Raw genomic sequence first — 26,067 nt, 5'->3', positions numbered from 1 at the left:
CACAGCCAAGGATGACCTTGAACTTCTGATACTCCTGCCTCTGCCTCCACAGAGCTAGAATTACAGGTGTGCCCCACTGCACCCAAATTTATGTGGTGCATACTTGCCAAGTGCTCTACCAATTGAGTCACATTGCTGGACCCCTTGACTCATTTTTTATTAAGAGATGGAAGTTAGAAATGGCAATTAAATATGAATTTAGATAGCTACTTTCATTTTTTAAAATTGATTTAGAAAGAAAAAGGTTCTTTGATCAACTGCTGTTAAAAATTCATATACTAAGGAAAACCTTCCCTAAAAGGATGTAATTCATATTCAGCTGGGCCAAAACTATTCATTTGAACAAAAGGCGATCAAATAGGAAGCTGAGTGGGAGGACGGCACACTGTAGGTACGTACTGTTTGGTCTGTCAGCGGAGGGAGGACGATCTGTTTCTCTATCTTGTTAAGAACTAGCTTCCAGAGTTCCTTCAGAACTCGCTTCAGGACCGTTTTCTCACAGATTTTTGCTGAAAGACTTAATCTGAAACAAGATTAGATGGTCATTCACCCTTGAGTCTTAGCTATGTACCAGCCTACAAGGTTGACCAATACAGACATTCACTACTGACCCAGGAATCCTTCCACAGGCCTCTTAGGATTAAAATACTAGACTTCATGCATGGCAAAGTATTATATATATATGTAATTATGGAAAAAGATATATAGTATATAATTATAAATAATATGTAAATATATTAGTCATGCTACCCTTGACATGATCCAGTTTATTTGGAGAAAACTGAAACCAAAAAAATCATTGCATTTATTTTCCTACAAATAAAAAGAAATTCTTTTTACTGGTGAGTAAACCTCCATAGTGTGTTTCCGTATGTGTGTGAACGTTTTCTTCCTCTCCACCTGTTGCTGGACACCTGGGCTGGTCCTATAACTTGGCTGCCATGGAAGCTGCTACAGCAAGTACAGCATATATGTCCCTCTGGCATGCTGACTAGGGTCCTCACAGGTATGTCCCTGCAGGTGGAATAGCTGGAGCACATGCAAATCTTTCTATTTTGATTTTCATAGTGGCTGGATAATCTGCACTGCTACTAGTAATGTGTATATAAGGGTTCTGGTATGGGAGAATGGTTTGTATTCTGTCAATTGTATTTTAAATAAACACTGATTGGCCAGTAGCTAGTCAGGAAGTATAAGCAGGACAATCAGACAGGAAATAGAGGTGGGTCAATGAGAACAGGAGAATTCTGGGAAGAAGGAAGCCCATTCCTCTGCAATTGTGAGCCTGCCACAGAAGAAGCAAGATGTGAGTGCCCGCTGAATAAGGTACCAAGCCACATATCTAGCACAGACAAGAATAATGGACTATATAAATTATAAGAGTTAATAAGAAGCCTGAGCTAATGGGCCAAACAGTTTATAACTAATGTAGACCTCTGTGTGATTTCTTTGGGACTTAATGATTGCGGGAACTGGACAGGACAGAAACCCATCAACAGGGTTCCTTTTCCCCATATGCATACCAGGATTTGCTTGCTTCTGTCATTCTTGGGCTGTGAACTCGTGTGACAATGTCACACACACACACACACACACACTCCTTTCAATTCATCCAGGATCCTGAGTTTGCTAACACCAACAGGCAAGTTGTGTCTTATAAGCTTTCCTCATGTTGAGATTAGGAATAGCATTTTCTGGTGTTTGTATAATGTTAAACACATCCTTTTCTACAAGACTCTCCTGAACATAGTTTTTAACTAATTATGCTTATTTTACAAATAAAACATAGGCCCTGAGAGACTTAGAGATGTGTCCAACGCAGGGAAAAAAGCTAGTCCAAAACTAGGGTGTGAGACGTAGTCAGGCTGGTTTTTCTAAGACAAGTGCATCTTTCAGCACCATGTACCATCCATTCTGCATGTCCTCACAAATGAGAGCCCAGAGAAGAGGGAGACAACAGTGAAAATATCCTATAGTATGATTCTGGGCTCATCGAGGACCTCTTTAGTGGCAGTGATTTGCCCCTGATACACTGAGGCTGACATAGGGCATGTGTCTCATGGTAGCCCCTTGACTCTCTTAGTGCTTTTGGGCTCAGAAATAATAACACTGGCAGTGGTTCTTACAGGCACAACTGAGCATTTTTCACACTAGAAGACATGGACAAAAGCGAGTAAATGACGTTTAACTAATTAAAATTTATACAAACAGGGAAATTGCTAAAATAAATATTTTTCTAGAAGTTTTCCTCCTAGCTCTATTTTGTAATAGAAACCTAATGTACTTGAAAACAACCCCCTGTGGGTGAGTGGAGACTGGTGTCAAGGGTATCAGCTTCAGTCAGTCACTACTGAGGGTCTAGACAGTGAGGAAGTAAATCCACAGGCTACTGCGCATCTTCACAGACATTCTAAGCACAGCGGGAGCCCATTATGCTGAGGATTTAGAATTTTTAGCCTCAAAAGGTCGAAGCTGAAGAGTTGATGCTGTTTTGTTAGCTCATGCACTGGGCATGCTAACTCATCTTGATTAGAGCCAAAGAAGAAGTGGATAAAACCAAAGGCACACACATAGCTCTATGTAGGTTTCTGCTGGTTGGAAATGAAGCGCGCAGCCCATTTTAGGAAGTGCTTGGAGCTCCGAGAAAGGGAAATGTGAAGAAATGTTTTATTTATAGAGGCATAGCCTAGTATGATGTGATTTCTACAGGGATTTTCTCAAAACGACCTTCAAGACTTTCAGGCCCCCGTTGTTTGCTTTAGATAATGAAAACCAAAGGAGGAATCCAGCAACCGTTTCCTTAATGTAGTCCGACGTAGTCAACTTCACAACACAAGTCATAAAACATAGATTTTTGTGACTTGAACTTTCTAGATTGACTGGATAGAGAACCAATTAAATAGACAATTTTCAAATGCCATGCGTACAATCGACAGGGGGAATTTTTCATTATATAGTTGGCCCTACTTCTCATGAGAATGTACCCAGTCAAGTTTCTCTACTCCTGTCATGCCTGTTCCCCTGCTGTGTTCATTCAGATCCTATCCACCTTTAAATACCTAGCTCAAATGACAATCCCACTCTCTGAAAAGACGGTCACTCTGCCCCTCTTTATGTTGTTTACATGCATTTCTTTTTCTCCCTCTCTTCCAAAATTGTCAGTGCCTTGAGATTAGAATTATTGTCTCACTATGAAACATCTTCTCTGTCTTTGTTATTGTCACCATGGCTGTGACAAAACACCAGGAACAAAGCAACTAGGGAGGAAAGGGTTGATTTGGCCTATACTTCCACATCACAGTTCATCATCCAAGGAAGTCAAGACAGGAACTCAAGCGGGGCAGGAACCTGGAGGCAGGAGCGGATGCAGAGGCCATGGAGGGATACTGCCTACTGCTTTGCTCCACATGACTTGCTCAGTCTGCTTTCTTGTAGAACCCAGGACCACCAGTACAGGATGACATCACTCATAATGGACTGGGACATCCCCCATCAATCAGTAATTAAGCAAATGCTCTAAGGCATGCCTACAGCCTGGGTGGGGGGGAAATCTCAATTTAAAAAAATGCCTCCATAAGATTGGGCTATAGAGAATTTTCCAAACAATTTAAAGTTATGCATTCTGAGAGCCCAAAGAACCTTTCCAACTTTCCATGTTTCATACAACCGCCTCTCTCTTAAATATTGCTAAATAATTCCCACATATTTTGAAAGGTTGTAACTCTTTTCTGAATTATACACAATCTCATCTTGCTAAGAATGATAAGGAAGGCCACATAGGATGCTACAATCTACTATAATTACACGTGGAATATTAAGCATGTAAAATAGGGGCTGGAAAGGTGGCTCAGTGGTTAAGTACTTTGATGGCTCTTCTAGGGGATCCAGGTTTGATTTTCACCACCTACACCACAGCTCACAGCTGTCTATATCTCCAGTTCCAGGAGATCTGATGCCTTCTTCTGGCTTCCATAGACTTTGCATGTACACAGTACATGCACACACATGCAGGTAAATACTTATATACACAAAATAAATATTTTTAAAAGAATATAAGCTTATCTAAATATATTAAAATAATAATGAACTCACTTTTTCCACTCATCTATTTTATAACTGGCAATATAGATCCAAAAATTACTCAGCTAGCCTATTGGTATTATTGGAATTACCTAGATATTCCATATACTCTACAACTTTTAAGAGTATTTAAGAGTATTTAAATCACATAGTTTTACTATTTGATGACTCAAACCATTGATTGGCAGTCTGAAATGTAAAGGAAGCTCACATGAGGTGTAAGAGAATGAGGACTGCTCAGTCCTGTTGTCTATAACCACTGTATTCAGTAACCAAATGCTACTGGTTGTAGGGACTGAACTCTATTGCCAGAGAGAGCTTCATAGCAAAATAAATTCAAAGAGGACATTTAGAAGATAACATAATAAACTTCTGCACTAAGAAACTAAAAACATGAAAAGTCCCTGCCCCCCTTTCTTTATCATCTCCTTTTCCTTCCTTGATTTCTAACTTTTCTATATATCCCCTGCCTCTTTACCTGCTGCACACTGTACTACCATCTAGCTATCTTCCACAGTATTTCTTACCCGCAGAGAACAGGGAGAGAGACTCAATTTTTCTCTATCAAATACTGAAATTAATTCAACAGGAAATTAACTAAGAAATTAATCTGTCTTATATCAGTTATAACTGAAGGGAAATAGAGTTAAGGAAGAAGCCATGACTGTGTAGAAGAGGCTCTTCCTACTCATTCCTGCTAGACTGGATCTCTATTTTTTATCCTCATGTTAATTTGCCACAACTATAAATGAGATAATATATATAAACTACATATATGACATGTATCTTTCATATACATTCAAAGTTAATATTTGCTTCTCTTGTCCACCATTAAGTCTGGTCCTGAGCACAGCTTAACTGTACCTCTTTTGGAATGTCTCCACCACCATTTCTGAATTTTGAGTTTGGGGAGTTTTTAAATATAGGAATCCAAAATGCTTCAAAATCCCAATCTTATTTTCTCCAATGCTGGGGAGCAAACCCAGGGCCTGGCACCTGGTAGAAAAACTGTCTCCCCAGACTGGAAACCTCAAAACTGGAGCTCAGATTCTAGACTATTTCAGATTTGAGACTTTTGACTTAGGGATGTTCAGCTGGTATCCCTATTACTGAATCATTTAGGTAGTTGTTAAAGTAAGTGGTTCTGAGCTATGAATATATTCTAAAATATTAGTCCCATGGGCCTACCACAAACTTATTAAATCAGAATGATGAGCATAGAGATAAGAAGGAAACAAAACGCAACACACCCACCAACCGACCAGCAAACCAAGTAGAGTTTTTGTTAAGAACACTCAATGCCAACCCACTCCCTGGACAGATGACTGTAATCTCAAAGGCACTGGGGGCTTGGGCTTTCTTTTTAATGCTTTCCAGTGATTAGAGATTGGTTGGACACAGGAGGGCATCCAATATATCAGACTTTGCTGACGTAGTATTCACACATGTGCTATTTTCTTTTCCTGTGGGTTTCTGATGAGAAATCAAATATTCTGGATTTAATTTGGTCTCTATACCCAAAAGAATGGAAACCAATGTATTAACTGAGGAGCAGGAAATTTGAAACCTTTCTCTGCTTTGGAACAGCAGCTCCCTCAGCCACCAATACTCTGTTCCTCTCATTTTTTTCTTGCTCATACAAATATTAATAAATTAAAAGTATGCTGCCCTTTTTTGTATGCATATATCTGTGTGTGCATGTGTGTGTGTGAAAGTGTATGTGTGTAGGTGCATGTACACACGTGTACGTGCATGTGAGGAGTAGATGCCAATCTCAGGATGTCATTCCTCAAAATCTACCCACCTTTATTTTTGAGAGGTAGTCTCTCCCTGGCTGGGAGCTTATCAAATAAGGCTGAGCTGACTGGTGGGTGAGACCCAGGTGCATCCACACAGAACTGGGATTAAAAGCACATATGATTATGCCCAGATGCTGCTGTTTTTTAAAAGATTTATTTATTTCTAATTATGTGTGTCTGTATAAATCTATGTATATGGATATGTGCATGTGGGTATAGGTTCCTACAGCTCCAGTTAGAGGCAGTTGTGAGTTTCCAAGCATGAGTGCTGGGAACCAAACTCAGGTCCTCTGCAGGGGCAGTATGTCCTCCTAACCCCTGAGCCAGCTCTTTTGACTGTTTAACATGAATGCTGGGGATCAAACCCTGGTCCATATGCTTGTCTGACTAATGTTTTATTTATTTAGCCATCGTTCCAGAAGTCCTTTTAAAGTAACGATAGACAGAGAAAACCAAAATTTCCCCTACAGAATTATCAGTCACATTTAGGAACTCCGGGTCAAGTAAAGGCTAACGTGGGCTGACAACTTACGTTTTGTCCAAGAAGTCCATGAGCGGTCTCAGGACGATCTCCGCATCCATCGCCGCACTGTTCTTATTGGCTGTGCTGGTGCCATTGGCTCTCATTTGGTTTAGCTCAACACCCATCTGCTTTATGCACTCCTCAATTACAAGTTGGAAACTGAAAAGGAAGAACATAAACTCTGGAGGAGAAGTAAATCAACTTCCAGAAGACTGAACCATTTTAAGAGGAATGGCTTTCCTTCCTCGTTTGCTTGCAGGCTTAAGTCGGGTAAGATCTTGGGTTGTGATAAACACATACTTTGAACCCCGGGATGCAAAGCAGACCACAGGGATGCTCTTCAGGAGGGCCAGTGCATCCAGCTGTTCATTCAGCTGTCTTCTCTGACAGCTGCTGTGTTCCTGAGTGCATTTGGAGAAATGGCTGCTCTAGAGAGACTATGGGTGTTGGGACTGACCCTCTTCCCCACTTCCTGTAACTCCACACCCTCTTTGCTTTCTCTAGTCTTTCTGGCAACTCCTTCTAGTAGGCTGATTATTACTATCTAGGGTTCTCACAGTCATAAAAGGAAAACACAAAATGCCCACTAATTTCAGATAGTAATGATTTTGGTGTAAATGTATTCATTCTATGGTTTGGGATAAAATTGTATTAAAAACGACTCACTATTTATGTGGGATTAAAATTGAACTCTGCTCTATTTAGATATCATGTATTGTGATTCTCAGAGACTTGCTCTTTGGCCCAAGAGCCCCTTTCTTGATGATTGTGTCTGATTTCAAACCCACATGGGTAGCCCTGGTTTACACCCTGCACTCCATACCATGTCATTTGTACCCTGTTCATGTGGACGTCTGGGTTCCTTAGGACAACACCTGAACAACCACAAACTTGCACAGAATGCCCTTAAATCTGAGGACTTACAAGCTCCCAAATGTGCTCATTTTACCAACCTATCACTTGCCTTCATAACCATCACTATCCAAGTCTTGACAGGTCATTTTACAGCAGAGACCAGGTCTGCCGCCCATGTTAAGAGGTTTCAGTAGCCTCCAAAGCCAGCTAGAGAAAAATCTGAAACCATTTCAAGAGAGGCTTGTGGGTGGCTTCAGGGAATCACTGCTTACCACTCTTCCCTGATCTTTGTGGCTGTCCAGGCATAAGAACATCCCTGGAGCTTTTGTTAACTCCTGGGTCTGACTTCACCCTGAAAATCCTATGGTCACTGTTAGAGTCCTTCTTCCATGGAAATTCTGATGGCCTCCCTGGTGTTTCATTTGTCTGAGGCATGCCCCAGCTGTCACCTCTGCAGTATCCTTCCCTGAACACTCAAACTGAAGTCACAACCCTTTGTTTGAGTCTCCAGCCCCTAATCACTGTGCATATTTTAAATTGTATTGCACATTACTTGATCTTTGTGCATACGGATTATGTGTACTCAGTGATCTGTTTATTGCCTATTATCCTTATTAAATATAAATCCTTACAGAGCAAGAACCTATCCATGCACAGTGGCAGAAACTACTATGCCTGGGACAAAATAGTTGGTTCAGGAAACATTGGGACAGTAGTTTACAATGCTGTATTATACAGACAAAAATATGAGGATAGATCTTAAATTAGGTTTTCTTGACACAAACAAACGGCAGCCCTGAGGATGTGATAGATATATGAATTGGGTAGAAGGTGGTGATGCCTTCATAATTCTATATATCCAGAAACACCAAGTTGTGTGCCTTGAATGTACACAGGTTTTATATATCAATGACACCACAACAGAGCTATTAAGAAGCAAGGATTGGTTGAATGTCCCCCTGGAGTCCTCCCTTCCGCTTGCCTCTTGTCTCATCACTCAGATTTAAAGAGCCTGAAGAGTCAGCCTCATCCTGTGGTTTCTGTTCATTCTCTGTTATCTCTGGTATGAATGCTGGTGGTCTCCACCTGAGAGTGTGAGGGGGAATTTAAAATGGTGGATAAGCTTGGCATTCATGACCAAGATGCTTCTAACAAGAGGGAGAATTAGAATACAGATGCATTGAGGTGTGGAAAACCACGGAGATAAAAGCCTGGGAAATGCTCAATTACTGGGTGATAATGGGTGGGTGGGGAGGCTTGACCTCAGCATCAAAGTCAAGCCAGGCTCATTCTTCTCCCCCACACAGTGATAACCCAGGATGTTATCTGCAAGATTACAGATGCATCATAGAGGTTTGTAGCTTTGCTGTTTTGCTTGCTGTCTGAGTTAAACGGAATACATGTGTTTTTTACACACACATATTTACAAATATTCAATAAATGCATACTATGTGCCAATCCTAGTTTCAAGTGTTCAGAACACACACATGAACAAAAACAGTACTACTTGTTCCCATAACACGGGAGACCTTTCCTTCATTTTAACAACGTGGAAATGTTTTAGCTATTTGACTAGGAAGTATATAAGTTTTTAAAGTTTTGGTTTTACTAAAGATAGATTTCAGTAGATAATTTGGGTATATTTTCTTTTCCTGGCCTCCTAATAGTGGGTTTCTAAACACTTGTCATTCTAAATATCTCAAGGTTGGGGTCTATATCCACCATTGTGCTAGTCCTTATCTGTCTTTGGGTCCAGGCTTCTCTCTGGGCTTTTTTACTATTCATGACACCAATCTGTAGTTGACATCTGCATTTGGTTCCTGGTCCCTAGGACTGTGGCTCCTTCAATACCTGTTTATATTACATTGGATGACCTCCTCCAGCCTCTCATCTTGATCATTTCAAAACCCTCACCAATTCTATGTGGCTAGATCTGTTGTTGGTGGAAGACATAGGGCAGGCATGGACCTTTGTGGCAATGTGTGTATTTAATAGGGGGATCATCACAGATATTTGAGGTGACCATGATAGAATACAAGCAATGTTAGAAACCCCTACTTGATTGACTGGACCACAGCCGCACCAATGATCGTCCTGGCTGTAGCCACCTCTTAAATAGTTACCTTTTTCTTGTCCCCATTCTCAAGCCAGTAAACTGAGGTAAGGATAGACTGAGCAAAGCCCACAGAATTTATGTTTTCAATGTGTGAGAAGCACGCTCCTGAGCAGATTTAGACTGTGAACTTAGTCAGCGGCCAGGTTGTGGGATTAGGCATCTGAAGGAAGAGTTCATGGTGCTGATGATATGTACAAAGAATTCAACGTTTGCATGAGTCTAGCATAAACCAAACTACACAATTTCACCAGAAAACCCCTCTGGACCCATTCTTAGTGAATTCACCTACGAGGTCTTTTCTTTATCTATTCCATTTTGTTTGGAAAGGACATTATTCACCTGCTTGACTAAAAATAGAACAAGGGAATAGTGACAGCAGTCTCCTCGGGCACCCAAGGAACCAAACACTCCCCTAAGAGTTCCTAAGAAACAGCCTTGAATTATTTATACCTAATCTTGCCAGCTTCCGGCACTAACGGTTCCAGGAAAGAAAAGGACTGAACCAAAATAAGTGAACAATGTGTGGGGAAAGCAGAAATTTAAGGGGCACAAGTTTGGAACCTCTTAGACCATCTTTAATTTATCACTGACATGAAATCACTTGGTCTGTGAAGGAGGTAGGTGTACTGGAAGCAAACTAGGAATCATGAAAGCCTTCAGACTGGGGTTTGTCTCCATTCTGACATGATCACAAAGCCAACCTAACAGTCAAAAGTACTAAGGAAGGGCTGAGACTTTTAATGACTTGAGATGCGGTTGGCTCCTGGAGCGAATTCTTCCCTCATTTGTAAGGCTCCAGCCTCAGTTGCTGAGGGGGGAAAGGAGCAGGCTCACGTAGTCCTCCAGATTGACTTTGTGACATGATCATGCTGCTTGCCATGGACTTCCCACCCGCCTGTGTGTGACGTATCATAGCAACGGCCTAGAATAATTATTCTTCTTACAAGGCAGGCATGATGGGTAGCCTGTTTTCTTCAAGAACATAAATGACCTTAACGGAACTCAATTTGATGTGATATTTTAAAAATAAGGAAAGATTGGGTCCCGGGCAACAGTGAGTTTTGGTATGTAGGATAAAAATAAATGATATCCTGTGCTATTACAGTAGCCGTAAAGACACACTAAGGAAAATACCATTTTATTCTGGTCAAGAGGAAGAAATTTCCAGCCTGGGTGGAGATCTAACATTCCAGTTGTGCAGGGTCAGCGACTTGCCTTAAAGGATCCTATCAGGGAGGAGAGACCACCCCTGAGGAAGGTGAGCTCACTTTAAGCCTTGCCGAAGAGACAGGTGAGATAATTGCTGGATTAATTTTCTTTCCAGCATAACCCCACACAGTAGCTTGCTGGGCTGCAGCAATGCAGCTCCAGTGTTTTGAGTCTGTTTCTTGAATTACCCAGAAAAGAGCAACCGTTCCCTTTCTTCTTTCCATCCCTGCTCTAAGCACGTTCCCCCTAACACTTCGGGGTTCCTCATGCTTCCCACCACATGGCTGACTTCCATGCTTCTCCCTCCTCCTCCAGACAAATGCTGCAATTTCCAGCTCGCCTTCCCTGGGGTTTTCTTTTAAACTTGAATACAACTTTCCTTAATCTTATAAAAATAATGTACTTCTAGAGCCCTGGTAGCACCCATCTTTCCTTCATAACCAAAGTTTGTCTTGGTTTTTTCCAAGTCTTGTGTACATAATTTAGTCTTCGGAGCACCAATGGGATAATAAATCTTGCTAATATATTCAGCTTTCTGCTCTCTTAAACAAAACACAAATTCAAGTATTTCTCATCAAGAGGATTTAGACAGTTTACAGAAGCAAATGTAAGAGTCAAGCATTGGTTTCTGCTGTTTAGCTACCTTATTTTCCATAAAGTTATGAGCTGGTCTTGTTTTATTAGACTCCTTTTTCCTTCCTCTAACTTTGCTAAATAATTTCTTGATGCCTTTTGTAGCTGAAGGCAACCTCCTTTTTTCTTTGCATTTTTTTCTATAACATTTTTCTTTAACATTTAACATTCAGCCCGAGAGGGCTGAGCTAAAGCCCCATCACTGTCGCCTCAAGGGAGAGCAACTGAGGCCCACATCTCTGAAACAACTCCTGCTGTTCAGACTCAGGGCAGAGAGAACCTCCATCTCTGATTCATAGTCAGGCTGAATCCACAGGCTTGTGAAGGTCACTAGCAACACAGCACAGAAGCAATGCGCTGAGCTCAGTGCAGAGCAGAGGGAAGACAAATGTCCTTAGCTCCACTGAGCTTGAAGAACCTGAGAACATGCCTCGGAATCAAGAGGACTCTCAGCCTGGAGCTCTCTGTGCTTCTTCATCCTGATGTCTGAGAGATACAGGGCCAGCAGAGTCCCTTCGGTTTTTCTCGTTAAATGTGGCCTTAGGAATCATTAAATGCTTACAAATCATTTGTCTTCCTGGAACCCAATAGAAGATGAAGACTATCCAAGCAGGAAGCTTTTGCCCTAAAGATAACTTTATAGCTACATTGGGAAAGTGAATTCATAGTTTAAACTGATAAACATTTATTGTTTAATATTTAAACAAATTTTATATTAAATTAATGAACTTCTTCAAAGATATATCTAATTTATACCTGTTTTGGTAATTGCTAGTAAAATGATTGCTCTCTCACTCAGGGGTAGACTAAAGTTCATTTAGGTAAGTTCTCATTCTTTAGAAATATACCACAGATGGATGAGGCAAGTTGACTTTTAAAAATATAGAGACCCTTAAGTTTCTCATAGTTTCTAAACTCTTGTGCATGAGGTAGTTGGGGTCATGAACCTACGTAGTGCTGATGCAATCAGGTAAGGAGCTGGGTATTGCTCTTCTGAGACGCAAGTACAGTGACATGCAAGGCTTGAGCAGAATGTATGCTTCTTACATAAGCGTTCACTTTTCCTCCATCTCGCCATTGTTTCCACAATCCCTGCTCGCTAGTGCACACTCTCTTTGCAAATGCTTATGAGCTCAGATTTCTGCCCTTAAAGAAAAGCAAGTGAAGTAAATGAGGACATCAAACCTAGGGCCCGGTGTTGAAAGGACCACTAAAGCAAAGGATGCATAGACATCTTTCAGCAAGGCATTGCTCTTGGATCCTGGGGTCAAGGAAGACTTCAGAGAAGGTGAGGCTTTGAAACCAAGTCTTGATTCAAAACGAGTGATCATTATAAATGAACCTTGATATAGTTAGCCAACTAATTAGGCTGCTTACCTTTCTCCATAGGTGACGCTGAGCTCATCCAGAACCCCGTTGAGTTTAATTTGAAGTTCTTTTAGAATGGTGCTGGCTTCAGGGTCTAGCTGCAAAGAGACCATGAACAACATCACTTGGGAGTTTTAAGAAGCTCATGTCTACTTCTCTTAGAAGCATTCTGCTTGCAATATGGTACCTCCAAACATCAATGGAGACATACCTTTCTCTCCCCATTTTTTTCGTCTTTAAAATGCAAAAGCTTAGGCAACTGAAGAAACCAGGAAGGATTCTCATAGACGAGAATATTGATTGCTTCACATGACATGCTGAATGTGGTAGGAGCCAGAGGGCAAAGCTGTTCTTGGTTACTGTGATGGGATGCAAAGCGTGGCAAGAATATTCCCCAGAACATGATAATTTCATACTTTGTAATACACTAGTTGAAAATATACTTTGATTCAGAATATATTTCAGTCTTTAATACAACTGTAAATCAATAGGTATGTTAAAATAACATTGAATAAAAAATTAACTTTTGAGGATAGGTCGAGTATCTCAAATCTGAAAAACCAAGGACTAGAAATCTTTCAGAAGATTTTGGAGTTTTTGCCCAGAGTTTGCTAAAACACAATTGTTATTTAAACCCTGAAATCTGAGAAGTTTCAAATGTAAAACAAACAAAAAAACCCCACTCAAACAAACAAAAAACCCCAGAAATATAAAAACCCTCCATGTTTAGAGCATTTTGCATTTCAGATTTGAGGGGTACTAAACCTGTGTTGCTCCAGATATTACTGGGGTGTTTGCGTATGTTTTTTCAACTTTAGAATTTCAGGCCATAGGACAAGCCAATTCCCCAAGCCCTTGTGTTTCTTTGGAGATCATTGGTCTGACTTTTCTCTCAGGGTATCCTGCGAAACCCAGAGTGAGATTTGCACTTTTTTTTTGTTTGTTTTAAGAATTCATTTTTGCAATGACAGCAAAGGATCAACATGGAATTTGTCATCCAGAGAAGTTTATCCCATTGTTTGTGTTTTTACACATTAAAAGTAGAGTTGAATTGTAAACAAAACCTTCTGACAGATGTACACCGTAAAGCAGAGATAAAGTCATGGAGGGGATAATGTGTCATGGTCTCTGAAATTGAAATGTCAACCTTCCTTCCTTTGAGCCTTCAGAAATTAAGTTTCCTCTCATTACTGTGTGTAGTTCTTTGACAAACTGGTATTCTAATGAAAAGAGGCTGGAATGGAGCCAGTTTCTTGAAGTGAAACAAATAAATTCATGACATATAAACCAAAGATTTAGGAAGTGTATCAAATGAATGTGAGGTCTGCTAGTAACGTAAACTCCTAGGATCTTATCCAAAGATGTGTCCCTGTAAGTATACCAGAATACGCTCCAGAATGTGATAACTCACAATACTCCAAGGGTATTTCTTAAAACTAAGAAACAGCTAGCAAGAATGTGTGTCCATGTGCACATGTGTGAGAGGCTGTGCATACAGAATACATATTTGTGTAGAGCCTAGACTTGATAATCTTCAATTATTCTCTACCTCATTTTCCGAGACATGATCTCTGATGGGATTTGGATCTGAGCAGTTGGCTAGAGTGTCTGGCCAGTGAGCCCCAGAGATCCTCCTGTTTCCAGCTCCCCAGGGCTGAGATCATAGAAGCACACCCAGCTTTTTACATGGATGAGGGGGACCTGAACCCAGGCTCTCATTCTTATACTTCACCCACCAATTATCTCCCTAGCCCTGTAAAAAGTGTTCTTTACTTGCCTCTGTATGTGGGTAGCTCTGGATTGTGTGGACATGACCAAATATAACATCGTGAAACTAAAATCTAAATATGAATCTGTTGTATTAGACTTTCCCAATCCTATCAAAGCCAACAGGACTATTGGTTTCTTCCCCTCTGCAGAACCAAAGTTACTCTGCATGGATTCCTGTTTAAACTCAGTCAGTCTAAGCTCTTCTAACTTTCTAACCTTCAGCAAAGGAGACACAGGTAGACTGCCCCTCCAGCCACAGGGAAACATGGGGGCTGGATGTTTCCCCTCTGTTTTCTTTACAGTGGCCTTAGCACTAACCTTTTCCCAGCCTCATTTGGATAAAGATGTAGGGAGAAAAATACTCATTTTTTTTCCCCCTAGGCTCCGCATTCCTAGGAACACAATGAGGGCAGCTCCCACACACCTGTTCACTGCATCTAAGAAAATGACTTTGTATCAAAAGACAGGGTGGGCCTGCTTATTAAAATGTGTGTTTGCTTTCTTATCAGTGTGACATGTATATTGAGGTAGTTTTACTCAGCTGTTAAGGCAATACTTTGAAAGCCATACCAAATGGTTTCCTGGGCCACTCAGAAGAAATTATGACATTTTCCCACTCATTTACTTTAGGTATTTGTGAACAGACATTTCCTTATCAAATAATTGGTTAGTATATAAAAATCAAAACTGTCAGACTACAGCAATTTAAACAATGAATGACACTGAGTTTTTTCACAAACGTGTTTTTTTCATAAGAATGTATAAAAAGCTTCTTCCATGTGATAAGACTAAGGAAATAAAATAAGCCTAAAATAAAATTTTTATTTTCCATTATTATCCAACCTAAATAATACCACCAAATCAAGCAAAGCAATGCTGAAGCCAGTGTGGTTCTTTACAATATATAAACATTTCTTGTAATGTTAGAAATATGAATATAAATGTATTTATCTAATAAGTAACAAAATTACTATTCCGCATTTTGTAGATTTTTTTAGTGTGTGTGTGTGTATGTGCATGTGTATGAGTGCACACGCATGTGCATGTGTGTGCACACATACTCATATGCAAACATACCCATATGTCCATGACAGTTTTAGGTGCCCACTGTGGTCATTAGAGAACATCAGAGCCCATGGAGTTGGAATTACAGGTTATTGTGAACTGCCTAATGTGAGTGCTGGGAACCAACCTTGGGTCATCTTGGGGGAGAAGTGCTCTTTACTTCTGAGCAATTTCTTTAGTCTTACGTTCTGCATTTTTCAAGATGCGAAAATTAGAAAAAAATTCTCATTCTTATAAATGCTCTACAATTTTAAGAAATGGCATGCTTGTGTTTTAGAATCCAGTGCCTAAATTACCAATAGCTTATTTTTTTAAAAATGATTGGCTACTGTGGAAAGTTAAAAAGGTATGTAATATTTTCATAAATCCTTCCACATTAGCCTGCTTATATGAGTGGTAAAATAATGAAAGCAAACTTGATTTTTATTATTATTTAAGATTATTGTTGGAAGTTTAAAACAGTCCTAAAAGAATACTGAAAATAAATCAATAAATTAGTAACTAAATTCGCATATGTATTTGAGGAGTTTAATTAGCTGGTTATGTAAATTAAGCTTCTATGCAAAGGGGAGTGTACTAAAAAGCAATTTGTGAAGTTCTAAATTTATATTAGAGCTACTGAGACATATTTTATACGTACTTTATAAGAAGACTGAGGAATTTCCAAATCTAGCCTGGTAAAACCTGGTCCTAATGTGCAGAATAAGCTCTAGTTGTAAGTAGATAATAACTGACATTGTACATCATTGCGGTATTCAATAGCACTGAGACATGATCATGAGATGAATGCATCTAAGATTGCTAGCAGGGGCTTGGGAAGATGATTTAACAGTTAAGAAGACTTCCTGCTCTCTCAGAGGACCGGAGTCTGGTTCTGAGCACCAACATCCTCACCTCACAGTTGCCTATAACTGAAGGTCTCAAAGGTTCAGTTGATCTGGTGCCCTCTTATTGCTTCTATGGGCACTGTACTTACACACACATAGACACATACACACAATTGAAAAAAGTCTTATGAGGAAGATTGTTAGTAGGCAAGCCTTCATTACATTCTTTCCCCTAGACGACACTCTCTCTCTCTCTCTCTCTCTGTCTCTCTCTGTCTGTCTCTGTCTGTCTCTGTCTCTGTCTCTGTCTCTGTCTCTCTCTCTCTCTCTCTCTCTGTCTCTCTCTTCCCTTCCTTTTCCTTTTCTTTCTTTTGAGACAGGATCTCTTTATATATCTTGGTCTCTCTTTACATATCCTGAAACTTGCTATGTAGACCTGGCCAGCCTTGAAATCACATTTGAATCCCAAATGTTGAGATTAAAGCCATGGACCACCACATCTGGTCTTTTATTTTTTTTCTTTAAAATACAAGTCATTTCTAACTTCCTTTTGCAAACATTCCTTCCCAGAGCTAGTCAGTAGCTCTAGCATTTATACCAACTCTGCTTTCTCCTATTACTGTGATTCAAAACTTTTTTATTTTCTTTTCTATAGAACTTTAGCTTACTGTGCAAGTCAGTGTCTCTTTTCCAGGGTCGTGTAAGACTTGCATGTACCAAATACCTGGAAAAGGGACTGGAAATGATACACAGAACCATCACAGGAATCATCCAGAAGGCCAGTGTGACTCTCTATGGATGCATTTACTATTAATAATATACTTTTGCTTTTGAAATCAAATTTCTTATTCATCAGCAACAACAAATTCTAACTTATCAAGTTACTCTTGATTTCAAATACCTGACTACTTGCCAGACCATGTCAAACTACACTCTGACATTGGTTCAAAATTCAGTCACCATACCAACTCTGCGTGCATTTCTGCTTTTTCTTTCTAGCACTGATTCTCTCTATGTGGATCTAATCAGAATAAATGCTCTTTTACCCTCTTTAAAGCATGGGTAGTTAACTGATCATGAAAGTCCTGCCAGAGTTCCGACCAGAAGTCTGCAGACAGACACTGAAATGCTTCTGGTGCTCATTAAAGTCACCGGTAACTAGATGTCATGGGAGAACTAAAGCTCTTGGGTGTCCCATTTACTTCCCACAGTGCATTGCTGCCATTTCCTTTCTTTCCCACAGGCCTCTAGGCTGCACTGCTTTGTTTGTGTTCAGAGCCCTGTGTTGGTTATCAGGGTGCCCTTAACTACCCATCGACAGAAATACAACTGAGGAGGGAAGGCCGTGTTGTCTGCCTCTCATCTCAGCAGAAAATGAAGACATGATTGTCTAGTAGTTAACTTCTTTAATATTTTATAATTAAAACCCTTAATAATTTTTGCATCAAATCCCTTAATATGTCAGCATTGAGCCCTTTGCTATTTTTGCATTGGACTTTTTAATTTAAATCTTTTGCTAAGGCACCGTCTATCACCATTTCCATGAAAACTGAAGTCTCATTTCCTAGAAGCACTCTGTTCTTGTCCCCTCCCTCTGGACCTTGTTCCTTTAACCCCTCTTCTTGCTTCACACGGAATCACTCTATTACATTGATTTTACTTCCCTGCTCTTTACTTCCTGTACTCTGATGATAATCCCCGTACAAAAAAAGTGGAATAAAGGAAGAAAAACCAAACTTATTTGAACGAACCTTCTCACCAACATCTGGCTGCTCTCATTCCTCTCCTTGACCTCCGAACTGTTCCCACCATGAGCCTGAAAATGCTCGCCATATTTACATCTTTGAAACATCTATCGGTCCTCAGCAGCTCAGCTTCTGGTCAGGACACTCCACTGCACTGTACAATACAGGTCACCATGACCTCTTCACTGTCAATCTGATGACCTTATCCATCCTGGTCAGCCTCTGTTCATACTGCTGTTTACCTCTCAAGTCCTTAGTTTCTTGCCTGTCTGGTTTCCCACAGTTTGTCTTTTCCCCTATCGACTTCCAGCCCTCTGCGTACCTTTTAACAATTAGTCTCCTGCAATTTTCCCTTGAGCAACCACACTCAAGCCTATAGCCTCAGCTACCACTCCTATGCTAACGACCCCCATTCTCTTCTCTGCATCCTCAGCAGCATGCCTGGACATCTTGTATAGTTTTCCTTGTGAGGATCCACGTGTACCTCTATCAGAGAAGATAAATACGGAACTCATTATCTTTTCTGGTTAATTTACTTCTTCTTGTTTTCTCTGATTTGGCAAAATGCAGATGTCATGTTTGACTTCTATATATTCTTCTTCCATTTATACTTGGTTACCAAGATATGACCAATTATGTCTCTGAAACATCTCTACCTCTCTTGTCCTCTCGAATTCCTGACTTAGCATTTTTCTCATCTAATTTACAAGTTATACTATTTTTTTTTCTGATTTCTCTTTCCATACCCTAATGTGTTATTTCTGGAGCTGATTCAATAAACTCCAGTTTGACTCAGCATTTGCTGACCCCCTCGAGCTAGCTCTCAACAAGGAAGGGCTTCCAGCAATTTCTCATAATCTTTTCTGGCTCTGGTTCTTTGTTTTAAAAAGGCTGATTCTCCCATTGAAGAGCATCTAGGTTGTTTCCAGGTTCTGGCTATTACAAACAATGCTGCTATGAACATAGTTGAGCATATACTTTTGTTGTATGATAGGGCCTCTCTTGGGTATATTCCCAAGAGTGGTATTGCTGGGTCCAGGGGTAGGTTGATCCCAAATTTCCTGAGGCACCGCCACACTGCCTTCCAGAGTGGTTGCACTTCAATGGAAGAATGGATGAAGAAAGTATGGAATATATACATATTAGAGTACTACTCAGCAGCAAAAAACAAGGACTTCTTGAATTTTGCATACAAATGGATAGAAATAGAAAACACTATCCTGAGTGAGGTAAGCCAAACCCAAAAAGAGGAACATGGGATGTACTCACTCATATTTGGTTTCTAGCCATAAATAAAGGACATTGAGCCTATAATTCGCGATCCTAGAGAAGCTAAATAAAAAGGTGAATCCAAAGATAAACATATACGCATCCTCCTGAATATTAATCTCCATCAGGTGATGAAAGGAGACAGAGACAGAGACCCACATTGGAGCACCAGACTGAAATCTCAAGGTCCAAATCAGGAGCAGAAGGAGAGAGAGCACGAGCAAGGAACTCAGGACCATGAGGGGTGCACCCACACACCGAGACAATGGGGATGTTCTATCGGGAACCCACTAAGGCCAGTTGGCCTGGGTCTGAAAAAGCATGGAATAAAACCGGACTTGCTGAACATAACGGACAATGAGGACTACTGAGAACTCAAGAACAATGGCAATGGGTTTTTGATCCTACTGCACGTACTGACTTTGGGGGAGCCTAGGCAGTTTAGATGCTCACCTTACTAGACCTGAATGGAGGTGGGTGGTCCTTGGACCACCCACACGTCAGGGAACCCTGATTGTTTTTTGAGCTGATGAGGGAGGGAGACTTGATCCGGGAGAGGGGGAGGGAAATGGGAGGCGGTGGTGGGGAGGAGGCAGAAATCTTTAATAAATAAATAAAAAAAATTAAAAAAAATTAAAAATAATAATAAAAAAGGCTGATTCTCTCCAAATGTTCTATTTTTCAGAGCCTATTTACTCTACAAGGCTTAGTTCATCCAAAAATACAACAAGGAAATTGGTAAAAATTCCATGGAGAACCTGGCATTAGGGCAATCTCCTTAGAGAGTGATGGCATCCCATTGGACATTGTGGTATGCTGTCAGGAATAAGAGATGTGGTCTGTACTGTAAATACTTAATCACAAATGTTACAGCCCCCATGCTGCTGCTGTTCTCAGAATTATTCCTGTTTCTTTCTGGAGAGGCCTCCTCGAGAGCTCGCATGATCATAGGCAGAGGCACACTGTCGCATGCTTTTTCTCCTGCCCAGAAGGGCATGCATGATGGGCTGGACATGTCAGTCACTGTGCAGAAATTCGTAGCTTGAACCCTGGTTTCCGAAAGCTCAAGGGCCTCAGTGGCTGTCCACCGATCCTAACTAGACAGTGTATGCAGTAGAACCCACCGTTATTGTAATTCAGATCAACTAACGCCTTCAGGTATAGTAAGGTGCTTTCTTCAGCTTTGACATGTAGTATTATGAACTGCAGGCTGTGTTCTCGCCACCGGGCTAGCTTTACCTGAAATAATTACATGGAAACTGTATTCTTTTAAACACTGCCTGGCCCATTAGTTCCAGCCTCTTATTGGCTAGCTCTTACATATTGATCTAACCCATTACTAATAATCTGTGTAGCCCACGAGGTGGCTTACCAGGGAAGATCTTAACCTGCGTCTGTGTTGGGTGGGAGAATCATGGCGACTCATTGATTCGGCTTCTTTCTCCCAGCATTCTGTTCTGTTTACTCCGCCTACCTAATTTTCTGTCCTACTAAAGGGCCAAGGCAGTCTCTTTATTTAACCAATGAAATTAACACAAATTAACATCATTGACAGCTGGAGGGGCAATAGTTCATCTTTGGTTTTCCTTTATAGTCGAGTTGGTGAACAAATAGCACATTCTGGGTCTATTTCCACTTTTCCGTGCTGTTCATCATTGAGTACATCCCTATCAGAACTATCCAACAGTCTTCCCTCTCGGTATGACATTACTTCCCTTCCTTCTATACCCTCAGCTTTATGGGTGACTAGCAAGGTGCTAGAGCTTCTAATCACAGTTTTTTGTTTTTGTTTTTTAAAAACATAGTACAAATTCTTTTGATTACAGATGGGAAACCCGAGGCTCAGTTAAAGTATTGTGCTGTTGGAGCTGCAAGGAGATCAACAAGATGCCCTTACTTGTTGTCACCTAGCCTCGTTGTCATCAGAGAGGCTTTATCTACCGAGTGATGGAAACAGAATCAGAGACCCACAGCCAAACACTAGGCAGATCTCAGGGAATCCTGTGGAGGAAGGGATTATGGGAGACAGAGGGATCCGGGATGCTACAAGGAAACCCACAGAATTAACTAACCTGGGTTCATTGAGATTGAACCTCCAACTTGCATGGGAATGACTTAGGCCCTCTCCACATATATTACTATTGTGTAGCTTGGTCTTCTTGTGGGACTTTGAACAGAGGGAGCAGGGGCTGTCTCTGTGTTATCTGCTTTTGGAACCCTTTCTTCCTAATGGGTTGCTTCATCTAGTGGTAATAGGGGAAGAGGTGCCTAGTCTTATTGTAACTTGATATGCCATGGATGGATGATAACCATGGGAGGCCGGCACTTTTCTGAAGAGTAAGGAGAATGAGGGGAGGCTGGGAGGAGGGGACTGTGATCAGGCTGGGGGAAGATTAGGACATTTCTTATCTGAAGCGATTCCTATCTGAAAATACTATTGCAAAGCACACGCCTCCAGAGAATTTGGCCGGAAGAGGCTTAGAGCTTCCCACCTGCAGCTGTGGACTAGCTGTGGGCTGTGCAGACCCAGAATGAGTCAGGGGCAGAAGAAAAAGGGTCATGTTCTGCCTAGATTTTATTCTCTACCCACAGTCATTTTGCCCAGGCTCCCTTAGTTTCTACCCATTGTCTACTTCTATTGCAGCATTATAGTTGTCAAACTGAACATTGAGTGATGGGCAGAACCCTCCACGAATTGTATACATGGCATGTCTGAGGGCTACTATGACTAGCAGAGGAAAAGAAGACTGGGAATAACTGAAGTTTAGAGAAAGGGGAGTGGGGAGGGCTGAGTCAGTCAATGGGTCACTATAATGATTAGATAGTAGCACTAATTTCTAGTGTTGCACGACACTATTCAGAACAATACCGAAGGATAGCATTTGCCTGTGCTATCCATAGAGAAATGAAATAACCAATGTTCACCATACTGTGCTTAGTATTGCAACTTGATCACTACAGTGTATGCAGGCATCAAAACTCACCACTCCCTAAGTATGTCTACTGATTAGCTGTCAGTTGGCAACAAAAATTCCTGAAGGAAATCTGTGTCTGCACACACCGATTATTTGGCGAGGACTGCCATGATGTGGAGCAGTTGGAATGTTGTAGGTCCAGATGCTAATTATCATATCTGAGCTAGCTTTAGCCCCCTGGACAGTCAATCCGTACCCATCTCTGTGTCAGAACTAACATCCTGTGACGAATAGATAAAACCCTTTTGGAATCTGTTAAACTTAGCAAGCCACTGGCTTCCCCCAACCCGTAAGCTAAGAATGCCATCATCTGAGCTCTCCAGAAAACCTCCCACCATCTTGCTGTAACCATCTCTCTCATATACACTTGCCTTGCCTTTTGACTTTCTTTTCCGGTATAACTACCCAACTTCATGAAACTGCTTCCAGGTGGGATCACGGAATTTGGGGTAACCTAAACCCATGTTTCTGCACCATGATCACCCCACTTTGCTCTAGAATAAATTATCTCTTCTTCCTTTGAAGGCAGTGGGCCTCACCCTTCCTAATGCTGTGACCCTATAATACAGTTCCTCATGTTGTGGTGATCCCCAACCATAAACTTATTTTTATTGCTATTTCATAACTATAATATTGCTACTGTTATGAATCGTAATGAAGCTATCTGATATGCAGGATATCTGAAATGAGACCCCGATGAAGGGCTCATGACTCACAGGCTGAGAACCACTGCTTTAAGGTTAAAGTTGTGCTTTTATTTGCATGGACATAAAAAAATAAACACAATAAATGTGACAAGAATATACTATTTTTTTTACTGATGCTTACATTGGTTTATGGTATGTCAGGGCAGCTAGAAACAATCGAAGGTGATGAAATAATGGCGTGAATTATTGTAGAAGGCCGAATAGAGCATCTGTCCCTCCTGGCTGTGGCTTATGTGTTTCTTAAGAGAGATGCTAGTTTAAAAAGAGAGTTGACAGAATGTGGGTGACCCTGCAGACTGCCAGAGCTCTGGGGGTCAAGGTTAACAAGCAGTCCCTACCTGGGCACTGCATCTCATTTCGACATGGGTGGGAGCACAGGACCCTTATCGTCTCCTAGTTACTTTCACAAGCTCAGCTGCTGAACCAGACTGTATGTGGGAGTCGCTCTGGACTCAATTATATTTGTTAAATCATGTCAAGTTCAGGTTGCTCTTCTAAGCTCATTGTTCTCTTAATTTTCTATTAAATCGAATTTCAAAAGCCTAATTACAGAGATGCCTAGGAGGAGACAGAAACCAGGTAATATCTGCAAACGAAGGCAAGCATGTCCGACGTTCACTTCTCCTTGTTGCTACAAAACTAATAACTGATTGTGTACTCTGACTTTAGCTGAATGCCACCTCACCTTTGAGTTAAAGCCACAGGATGAGATGCTAGAAGTTTGAGTTTCCTGTAGAATACAATACAGCATTCAAACTTCCTTTTGAAGGACATTTTCCGGATTAGAAAGAGTTGTTGCTTTCCCCTCAGACTCCTTATCTCTTCTTATTTTGACTTCCTGAATAAACCCAACATTTTTTCAAGTGTGGTCATCTTAGCACTCCTGTATCTCTGGTGCCTGGTAAGGTCTATAGGGCTCTGAGCCATGTGATAACGGGTCAAGCTTGAGGGGAAGAGATGGGAGGAGATGCTTAAAGTGGCCCAGGTAGCATGGGGGCCGAGCTTCTGAATGTGTCTTTTTCTATTGCTGGGGCCCTTTAATACAGCTCCCCATTTTGTGGTGACCGCCCCCCAAACAAATTTATTTCATTGCTACTTTATAACTGTAATTTTGCTACCTTTATGAATCGTAAAGTAAATATCTGATATTCAGGCTATCTTTATGCAATCCCTAAGGAGTCGCAGCCCACAGGGGGAGAGCCACTGTTTGAAGTGCAGAAGGTAGCTTGAGTTTTAATTGCTGGCTTATGAGCACTTGTCATTTGCAGACTTCTTGAGGCCAAAGACAATGACAGACTGTTTTGTTTCCTACCCCAAGCCCTGCACCCTGCAGGTACAATAACTCCAAGTAGGCATAATGGATAATTAAACCTTTTAATTTCCCAAGTTTTGAAATTGCTTTGGGAGACAATTTTAGAACTGAAAGTAAGTTATAATTAATTGAATAGTCTGTTTTATTATTGAGCTGCCTGATATATGCTTTATAATTTAATTTGACAATTTATTTATAGTTACTGAAAAGTGATAAAAACAGTATATTGATCCTCATTAATTTATTATTAAGTGACATTTCTATTTATATCCCGGGGGAACTATATAACATAATATATTCTGCATGGACAAACACAAAATTCTTAGAAAGTCAAGATCAATCATATCACCTGGAGAGTTGAATATATAGCTTAGCATCTTTAAATTATAAATTAAAAAATATAAATGCTACTTTTAAGTAAAACAATGCATAACATATAAATGAAAAGTCTATGTAATGTTTTTAAGAAATGCTGGATTTATCCCAGGCTTTTCCAGACCCAGGCCAGCTGGCCTTGGCGAGTTCCCAGTAGAACATCCCCATTGTCTCAGAGTGTGGGTGCACCCCTTGCGGTCCTGAGTTCCTTGCTCAAGAACAATGGCAATGGGTTTCTGATCCTACTGCACGCACTGGCTTTGTGGGAGCCTAGGCAGTTTGGATGCTCAACTTGCTAGACCTGGATGGAGGTGGGAGTTCCTTGGACTTCCCACAGGACAGGGAACCCTGATTGCTTTTAGGGCTGAGGAGGAGGGGGGACTTAATTGGAGGAGGGGGAGGGAAATGGGAGGCGGTGGCGGGGAAGAGACAGAAATCTTTAATAAATAAATAAATTAAAAAAAAAGAGAAAACCAGTGAAGAGGGAAAAAAAAGAAATGCTGGAGTTTTGTATATGGCTTCACAATAGTTACCTATATTTTAGAGTTATTATTTTATTTTAATTTTCGTAATTGAATTCTTGTTAATTTTATATTTTTTAAAAGAAAACAAACTATCGTTTTTTCATTATATATACCAACCCAAGTTCTCACTCCCTCCCCTCTTCCGCTCCATCTACTTACATACCCACCCCATCCCCCACCTACTCCTCAGAGAGGGTAAGGCACATTTTTGGGGAAGGTCTAAGGCCTTGCCTATTATATGTAGGTTGAGCAAGGTATTCATCCAGAGAATGAGTTCCCAAAAAGCCAGTACATACAGTAGGGATAAATCCTGGTGCCATTACCAGTGGTCCCTCAGTCTGCCCCAGTCATGCAACTGTCAGTCACATTCAGGGGAACTAGTTTGGTCCTATGCTTGTTCCTTCCCAGCCCAGCTGGTGGTAAGCTCCCATTAGCTCAGGAAGACTGTTTCAGTGGGTGTCCCTATCATGGTCTTGACCTCTTTTAGAACTATTATTTTAAATACAAACATTTGATTACACTGTTGTGTCTTGTCACAAATTCCACCCAAACATCTTGAACCAAGACTCAGTGAATAGAAAGTTGGCTGCTTGAGGGTGGTGCAGGGAGAGGTAAGACAAAAAGCTTCTAAGCTGTTATCTTTCCCTGTTCTGTTTTTAAATTGTAGTTTATGTGTGCAAACATTTGTTTGCATGTATGTGTGCTCGCCATGTATGTGCCTGATATCTGGGGAGGCCAGAAGAGAGTGCTGGATCTCCTGGAACTAGAGATATAGGCATCTGTGAGCCGCTGTGTGGGTACTAGGAACTGAAGCTAGATCCTCAGGAAGAGTAGTAAATATTCTCACCGTGGATCCATCTCTTCAGTCCCCGAGCTGGTTTTTGTTGTTGTTATTGTTTTGTGTTTTTGGTTTTT

The 26,067-nt window shown here is 40.9% G+C and overlaps 1 protein-coding gene across 6 annotated transcripts in view; it reads right to left on the bottom strand.

Moving 5' to 3' along the window:
* Positions 1–26,067, bottom strand: part of Unc13c (unc-13 homolog C) — a 453,039-nt gene that overhangs the window by 62,904 nt on the left and 364,068 nt on the right. For all 6 annotated transcript variants that reach the window (XM_075965264.1, XM_075965261.1, XM_075965265.1 and 3 more), the window contains 3 exons: positions 12,593–12,681; positions 6,412–6,561; positions 400–523 (listed from right to left, as the gene is read on the bottom strand). In XM_075965264.1, the coding sequence (XP_075821379.1) occupies positions 400–523; positions 6,412–6,561; positions 12,593–12,681 (363 nt within the window). The remainder of the gene's footprint in view (positions 1–399; positions 524–6,411; positions 6,562–12,592; positions 12,682–26,067) is intronic.

This window comes from Microtus pennsylvanicus, chromosome 3 (assembly GCF_037038515.1).
Source record: "Microtus pennsylvanicus isolate mMicPen1 chromosome 3, mMicPen1.hap1, whole genome shotgun sequence".
NCBI classification, from domain to species: Eukaryota; Metazoa; Chordata; class Mammalia; order Rodentia; family Cricetidae; genus Microtus; species Microtus pennsylvanicus.
This window is presented reverse-complemented; position numbering and strand designations above follow the sequence as displayed.